General features: G+C 39.2%; 1 protein-coding gene across 1 annotated transcript; it reads left to right on the forward strand.

The window, feature by feature from the left end:
* The first annotated feature begins 3,215 nt into the window (after positions 1-3,215).
* On the forward strand, positions 3,216-5,951 carry LOC120098314 (ATP synthase F(0) complex subunit C1, mitochondrial-like). The gene is given in 2 exon segments (XM_039097387.2): positions 3,216-3,314; positions 5,553-5,951. Coding segments are annotated over 2 exon segments (498 nt in total).
* The last annotated feature ends 3,367 nt before the right edge of the window (positions 5,952-9,318 follow it).

Consider the following 9,318-nt stretch of genomic DNA (forward strand, 5'->3'; position numbering starts at 1 on the left):
ATGACCAAGCATTCAAACACAAGAGGGCCGAACCTATTCAAATGACCACATCTATTAAGCACCTGTTAAGAGAGAAAGTTTCCAAGCCTGAAGGCAGTAAATTAAAGCACAAAGACTGGAAATGATCACATAGGCTCTTTCTGTATAATCCTGTTGTAAAAAGGCAGTTGGACTGTCAAAATTGTAGCAGAAAATAAAATGAAATATATTTTTATTATATGAAGGAATCATAAAATGTATAAGAAAAGTGCTTAGGCTTTCAGAAATATGAAAAAAATGACTACAGAATTTTAAACATGGAAGATGTTCAACTGTTCAATGCCATTAGTGAGCAAAAGTAATAAACTGAAATAATTACATATTGGATATTATCCATTAAAATTCTAGGTAGAGCTGAGGTATAATATGCTCAGAGGTAGCACCCATGACTAGCACACCCAAGGTTCTGGGTTAAATCTCCTGTGTGTGTGTGTGTGTGTGTGTGTGTGTGTGTGTGTGTTTGTGTGTGTGTGTGTGTGTGTGTGAGTAGTAGTAGTAGTAGCAGCAGCAGCAGCAGCAGCAGCAGGTTTTAAATTCTATTCATTTATTAAATATGTATAGGTGTTTTTTCTGCATTAACTGAGAGGGAAGACAGACTCTGGGTGTGTCTTGCATGGACTGGAATATGAGCTTTAGTAAAAAGGAATGTATGGGGAGATAGGGTACATGCACTGTCTCTGCTTCTGCACCATGATTGAATGTGAGCCACTCCTCATGTTCCTGCTACCAGGCCTTCCCCACCAAGGTGGGGTTCAGAATGGTCCCTCCTCCATCTCAACTTGGTTTTGGTCAGGTATTTTTGTCATGGAAGTAATGAATACAGCAATACTCAAAGACATGAGGTGCCCTTTCTCCCTCCTTTCCATTTCAAAGGAGCTGTAATAATTTGATATTTCTAGCCCACATGCACCTAATCCTGCGCTTCTTCTTGGGAAGAACTCTGCCTCCTGACAGCAGAGTTTGGAAGGGTAAATAGTGCATGCATAAGCCATCTGTTTCTTTTTTCTTGATTCAAACTCCCCATCTGAAGCCCATATTCTACTCCATGCCTGCCAATTTCTTAAAAACTACCTTTCTTGGGCTCAGTTCTAGAAGTCAGTGTAAGAATCATATTTTTCACAATATATGTCCACCTTCTCTAATATCAGATTTGTCAGTAACAAATGATCCTCATTTGCCTTCTATATTTCAAACTTTCATTGCTTTACATATTGGATACAAAGATGGGTACTGGTCCCATTAAAATCTAACCTTTTATTATGATGTGCTCAAAGCTATTATCTTTCCATTTATAGAAATTATAGTTAGACAAAAATCTATGTACCAATATCTTCATTATATTTTAATATTAATAAAACAATGTACCTTTGTTTCATCTACTAAAGTGCCAAAAGTCAAGATGTAAATGAATATATACATACTTTAATCAATAAACTGATATTTTGTGACACTTGCCATAAACCAAGTATTTTGCTATGTAAAATGAGACACAAAGGGAAAAAAAGCAGAAAGAAAATATTCCAAGAATATTAAACATGCTTTTACTTTTGGTAGGTAGGGATATCATGTTTGACACATTCTTTCCTATTACATGCCTCTTTGTGTCTTTTACAATTAGCATGTGTTATTTTTATGACTTTGTAAAGTATGTATGAATCTAGAATACACAGAGACCTTGGAAAATGCAACAAAAGTTCAAACAACCCAATTCAAAATTGGGCAAAAGACTTGAATAGACATTTCTTCAAAGAAGATACACAAGGGAACACTAAGTGCAAGAAAGTAAGTTTAGCATCGCTAGATATTAGGGTAAATGTAATAGGGTGCTACAAGCTCTAAGAGCTCATGGCTATTTGGATGGCTTATAATTCAGTAAAACAGGAAATACTGTGTTGGTGAGGATGAGGAGGAATTGCAACCCTTATGTTGGTAGGAATATAGCATAGGATAACCACTATACAAAGCAGCATGGCCTGCCCCCTAAAATAAGATTAGAATTAGTGTATTATCTAGGAATTCCATATCTGGACACATATTCTAAGAAATTGAAAAACCATAAGCAGATATCAACAAACTCACATTCACAGAGGTTTTTATTCATAATGGCTCTCTTAGGGTCTCATTGCTGTGAAGAGCCACTGTGACCAAGCAACCAACTCTTATAAGGCAAACATTTCATTGGAGCTGGCTTACAGTTTCAGCGGTTCAGTCCATTATCATCATGGTGGGATGTATGGCGCTGTGTAGGCAAACTTAGTGCTAGAGGAGCTAAGAGTTCTGCATCTTGATAGAAAGGCAGCGAGGAGAATGGAATTTCATACTGGGTGCAGTTTAAGGATAGGAGGCCTCAAAGCCAACCCTCACAGGGACACACTTCTTCCAACAAGGCCACAGCTACTTAAATAAGACCATACTTCATAATAGTGCCACTCCTTGTGGGCTAAGCATTCAACACCTGAGTATAGGAGAATCAAACCTATTCAAACCACCACAATAGCTAAAACATGGCAACTAGATCAATGCCCACCACAGGTGAATGGACTAGTAATATGTGGTCTGGACTTTGTGTGTGTGTGTGTGTGTGTGTGTGTGTGTGTGTATGTATGTGTGTATGTGTATATGTGTGTGTGTGTGTGTGTGTGTGATGTGCATGCACACATACATACACGTTATTTATCACAGAAAGAAGGAGATTCTACACATACTATTGAACATGATTGAACTTTCACGCATGACCCTGTGTGAAATGAGCCAAACAAAGCTATCTCCAAATGTCATGTCTCTTTAAGGAGATAGTGGTAAAAGTCATAAAGTATTTTTTCTATTAACATATTAATTGTGAAAATAATGGGTTTTATTATGACATTTTCCATATGTGTATTATGATCTTTGATCATACTCAACTCCACAAAGCCTCTTGTTCCCTGATCCCACTTTTTTTCTGCTGATTTCTTAAATGACCCAAGATTTCATGGGAGAGTTCCTGTAGTATTTGTCTTTCTGAGTCTGGTTTATTTCACTTACCAGCAAGTAGATACAAAATAAATATTTTAAAATAGGCATATAAAAGAAATTGGTTTTTGGGGTCTGTAAGGTAGGATGGATAATTATTTAATAAGGTTTTGGTTTTACAAAATGCAAAAAGGTTTTGTGATGGATGGAGGCAAAACCGTACAATGTGTGAAATGGCAATTTCTGGTTTCTCTGGAGACTCGGTTACGTCATATGACGTTTTGCTGAAGCAGACACAGGGGAGAGGTATCTTGCAGAAGCAGGCATGTGAAAGGAAGCATGATGATTAAAAAGAATATAAATATAACTGCACAGACAGTGTGATGAAGCTTTTGCATTGGTTTGCCTTGCACTGCTGCATTGATCTTCGCTTCTCATGACGTCATAGAGAGTAACTTGTCACAGACTTTTGTGATACTCTGGTTGTTTCTTGCTACGTCCTTGGACCTGGGCTAATTTGGCAGAGCCTCACAGTTTCTTCTGGATCGGGCCGCTGCTACAGATTAGTGTTTGGTGTTTGCCAATTAGACTGGACTGTTGCAACTGATTCATGTTTGATGTTTTGGACTGGACTGCTAATGTCCTGACAACAAAGATCAGGATCTCCCAAAAGAAGTACTTCTAAACAGGTCCACAAACACTGTTTCCTATAGACCTTTCTTCCTCCTACCTCCAGAGGGCAGCTAGAAAGGAGGTTGAAACATTAAAAGAACCCCAATTAAAGTAGGTTCTGAAAAATTTAAGCCTACAATTGTGAAAGCAGTTTTGAAATGGTTAACGTGGTAAATTTTATGCTCATTTTACCCCATTAAAGTGTAAAAGGGTTACACACCAAAATAAATTTAATAAAATTAAGTAAAGTACACACATGAAAAGAGGTGTATACACACCCACAGGGGGTGGGGAGCTGATAAGGTATTAAAAATAAAGAGATAAATGGGTTTGGATTTAAAAGACTCAAAAATAAAAGTGGCTTAGTCAGGATGGAAGTTATGCTCCCCTCCTAAAAAGAAGTGTGGTGGTAGGGAGTCCTTGTGGACGCTGGGTTTGCTCTATTATTTAGGATTGGAGGTATAACTTCTCTTCTCTGTCCTTAGATGGATATCCCCATTACCAAATCTCCCATAGTTCAGTGTGGATCTTAGTACTCCAGCATTTTCATCAGAAAGAAAAGGAAATTTTAGGAGGGCTCCCCAGAAGTTCCACTTAGCAGACAGCCACATGGTTTAAACTACATATAAACATCTATAATCAGGGTTCACGAAGGACAAGCGAATATTAGGGTTATAAGCTATAATGAAAATTGATGGATTAAAAACACCTCAAGATGGGTCAAATTTTATGAAGAGAAAAAAACAAAGAGGGGAGAGGGAGGGTTTAGGGGGCTGATGGACAGGAAACCTGGAAAGAGAATAACATTTGAATTGTAAATAAGAAATACCCAATTTAATAAAAATCGAAGATAAAAAAGAAAAAAACAAAGAAAATACTTATTTCATATGTATACTTTTTAATTTATTTAAATTTCAAAACCACCATGAACAACATCCAAAGACAAAATGCTCCTAGGAATTAGAAAGCCACAAAGTAATATTACAGCGAATAGCAAGAATAAACAAATACTTTAAAAGATGACATTGGTACTCCAGCCAGGGCAGCAGGTAGACTAACTGCAGACCTTTGCCTGTTGCTCCTCTCCTCCAACCTAATCTCCAAGTCTCATCCCTAGCTCTGTGGGGGACCCCTGCGCATCTTTCCTTCCCTCCTGCCCTCATATCCAATAGATCAACAGATCTCTCTTCTAACTTTCCCTCCACCATTCTTAGCTTTATGCCAGTCTCTAACTCCAGCAGTCACTCTCTGGGAGCCCACAGGGCCATTCTGAGCAAGGAAGCGAGTAGGCTCACTGCAGATCTTCACCTCTCCCTTTGTTTTTCCAAATCCAATTCCCTAGCCTCATCCTCAGCTCTGTAGCAGCCTCCTGTTGTGGCCTTTCTTCCTTTACTTCTCCAATACCAAGGGTCTAAGAAGATTCTGGTGGAAAACCCTGCTCTCCTCCCTCCCTCTTGTAGATCCTTTCAGCACCACACCCTTATCCATCCCCACTTTTAAGGGTCAGTTCTCAATACCAAGAAACACATTTTACTTGGAACCCCCAGTGACCACATCTACAAGGATCCCAGAAGCATTTTCTACCAGGCAACAGACAGCCATCACATTTTCCTAAGAACCAAAGAGGGCAACAAAAACCAAGGGACAAAATATTAACCTTCCCAAAAAGACAAGACAAGATATTAGCACTTAGAATTACATCTTCCAAAGCCCAGATGTTTAGATGCCAGTGCAAAAGCACAATCAATAACAGCCAGAACAATATGTCTCTCACAGAGCCCAGCAACCCTACTGCAGTAGGCCCTGAGTATACCAACATAGCTGAAGGATAAGTAAAAGACCTTAAAATAGGAGATCAAGGGCTAAAGCTGTGAGATTGAAAAATTCAGACCACCAAGGCACTGATCATTTCTTTAGTTCTGATCCACTCCTATACCAGGGGTCTAATTAGGCCTGTGTCTGCCTCCCCCTGAGTAGACCAGAGGCCCATTTAAAAGCCCTTGTATAGCAGCTCTCTGCCCCAGGTGGACAGATGGAAATTCCAGACCAGTGTTATTTCCCAGGGAATCAACACAGCAGCCAAGTTTATTGGAGCTGGTGCTGCCACAGTTGGTGTGGCTGGATCAGGGACTGGCATTGACACAGTGTTTAGTAGCTTGGTTATTTACTATGCCAGGAACCCATCTCTCAAGCAACAGCTCTTCTATGCTATTCTGGGTTTTGCCCTATCTGAGGCCACGGGGCTCTTGTGTTTGACAGTTGCTTTCCTCATCCTCTTCACCATGTGAGGCTCCATAGGGTCACCCAGTCGTCCTTACAGGTTTGACTCCATGTCAGTCCTGGTGCTGGAGTGTGCTGAGCTTTATCATTAAACAGAAATGTTTTTCTAAACCATAAAAAACCTTAAAATAGTCTTTATAAAAATAATAGAGGTCTTTAAAGAGGAAATTAATAAATTCATTAGAGAAATCTATGAGAACACAAACAGTGGAAGAAATGAATAAAATAGTTCAAGACCTGCAAGTGGAAATAGAATCAATAAAGAAAACAAGAGAAATTGGGAAATAAAAACGTTTAGAAACCAGAACAGGAATCTCAGAAGCAAAGCTCACCAACAGAATACAAGAGATAGAAGAGGGAAGTTCAGTCATAGAAGATACAATAAAAGACATGGGCACTTCAGTCAATAAAAATGTTGAATCTAAAAATATCCTGGCACAAAACATCCAGGAAATATAGGACACTCTGATCAATCTAGAATAATAAGAATAGAGGAAGGAGGAGAACCAGGTCAAAGTCACAGAAAACATTTTCAACAAAATCATAGAAAAAATTTCCCTAAAGAAGGAGATGTCTATTAAGATACAAGAAGCATGCAGACTACCAAATAGAACAGACCAGAAAAGTAAGTTCTCTTAGCACATAATATTCAAAACACTAACCATGAAGAACAAAGAAAGAAGCCATGTAATGGTGGCACATGCCCTTAATCTCAGCACTCAGGAGGCAGAGGCAGGTGTATCTCTGAGTTGGAGGCCAGCATGGTCTACAGAGCAAGTTCCAGAAGAACTAGGGCTATGCAGAAAAACCATTTTTCAAAAAACAAAACAAACAAAAATCCAAAACATAAACAAACAGAACAAAGAAAATATGAAAAGCTACAATAACAAAAAAAGACTAACCTGATGGCAGACCTATTAGAATAATAAGTAGCTTCTCAATGGAGAGTCTAAAATCCAGCAGGACTTGGACAGATGTTCTATAGACTTTAAAAGACCACAATTTAGACTGTTGTTCCCATCAAAATTTTCAATCATAGTAGAGTAAGAGAATAATACATTCTATGATTAAACTAAATATAGGTATATCGATCTAGAAATCCAGCCTTACAGAAGGTACTAGAAGAAAAACTCCAATCTAAAGAGGTTAATTTCACCCAAGAAAACACAAAGAATAAATAGTTCTAGACCAGCAAATCAAAAGAAGGGAAACACACACACTCACACCACAGCAAGAACATAACAGAAATAAATAAACACTGTTTATTGATACCTCTCAATGTTGAGGGTCTCAATTCCCCCAGTAAAAAAGATACAGACTAACAAAATGGATAGGAAAACAGGAACCATCTTTCTGCTGCATTCAAGAAGCACACATCAAGGTTAGGCATCCCCTCAGGGTAAAAGGATGGAAAAAGATATTCCAAGCAATGGACCTAAGGAGCAAGCTGCCATAGTCATTTTAATCTCTGACAAAATAGATTTCAAACCAAAGCTAATCAGAGGAGATAGGAAAGGACACTATACACTTAAGGAAAAAAAATCCACCAAGAAGACATTGCAATTCTAATATCTATGATCCAAACACAAAGGCACCCAAGTTTGTAAAAGAAACACTACTACAGTTTAAATCACATCTTGATCTTCACCCATGAGAGATTTCAAAACCCTACTCTTGCAAACAACTCACCTAGACAAGGACTAAACAGAGAAATACTGGGGCTGACATTGTAAATCAAATAAATTGGAGGCTGTCCCACAACCTTTGGATACAAAACCCACTCTCAAAAAGCTGGTCTGCCAGGAGCGCTCTCCTTCCTAAGACCACAGCCCACAGGTGGGACCCCACTTTTTCTCCATTGACTGTCCAAGGAGAGACACATCTCCAGGAACACATAATGGGGAGGAGGAGCCGCAGGGCAGCCTAAAACAGGACCCTTCTGGTCTCCACCTACACCCGGAGCTGGGGCTGTCCCACAGTTCTTGGACCCAAAACATGCCCTGAGAGAGCTGGTCTCTCAGGAGCCCTCTCATTCCTAAGATCACAGACTCAAAGGCCCAAAGGAGGGACAAGCTCCATCAGAGACAGCAAGACCAACTAATATCAGAGATAACCAGATGTTGTAAAATCATAGTAAATGGCTTTCTTTTACCCCCACTAGATCTGGCACCGCAGTGCCCCAAGATATCTGGTAGATATCTTGATCTCAGTCAGCAAAGCATCTCACCTGCTCTGCTCCATCCCATATCACACTGCTGAAGGCCTCTCTCTGAGCCTGGCAATAATCTCTCTACCTATTTAGTTCCCAAGGCAAGCTATCACCATGCCAGAAATATTCATCTCAATTCTGTGGCAGCTGAGTGTCTCCACCACCCAAACTCTCTTAAACTTATATCTCCACAAGAAAGAACACACAACACAATAACCTCTAATCCAATTGATAATATATAATTGCCAACCTAAACTTACAAACCCGTATACACATCCATTCCTTAAGAATATTCATAACAACCTGTAAACACACAGAGTGGAATCGTTACATCAACCTCCATGTTCTCTCCGCAGCTTCCTCTATCTCCGTATTCCAGTCTCCTCCTCTTCCCTCAAACTTTTCTCCCACCCATCCACCCTTCTCGTCCAATGACAGGCCTCATTCTATTTTGTATCTGCCTTCACCTGTGTAATGACATCATCCCACAACCAGATGGTGAAAGGCAAGCACAAGAACCCTAACAATAGAAACCAAGACTACATGACATCATCAGAACCACCATCATCTCCCAGCACACCGGAAAAGCAAGATTTGGATTTAAAATCACATCTCATGATGATGATAGAGGGCTTTAAGAAGGACATAAATAACCCCCTTAAAAGTACAGGAGAACACAGGTGAACAACTAGAAATCCTTAAAGATGAAACACAAAAATCCCTTAAAGAATTACAGGAAAACACAACCAAAAAGGTGAAAGAATTGAACAAAACCATCCAGGATCTAAAAATGGAAATAGAAACAATAAAGAAATCACAAAGGGAGATGACACTGGAGATAGAAAACCTAGGAAAGACATCAGGAGTTGTAGAAACAAGCATCACCAACAGAATACAAGAGATTGAACAGAATCTCAGGGGCAGAAGATATCATAGAAAACAAACAATAGCCAAACAAAATGCAAAAAGCAAAACACTCCCAACCCAAAACATCCAGGAAATCCAAGACACAATGAGAAGACCAAATCTAAGAATAATAGGTATAGAAGAGAATGAAGATTCCAGTTTAAAGGCCAGAAAATACTTCAACAAAATTTTACAAAAAAAGTCCCTAACTTAAAGTAAGAGCTGCCTATGAACATATAAGAAACCTAGAGATTGGACTA

This window comes from Rattus norvegicus, chromosome 18 (assembly GCF_036323735.1).
Source record: "Rattus norvegicus strain BN/NHsdMcwi chromosome 18, GRCr8, whole genome shotgun sequence".
NCBI classification, from domain to species: Eukaryota; Metazoa; Chordata; class Mammalia; order Rodentia; family Muridae; genus Rattus; species Rattus norvegicus.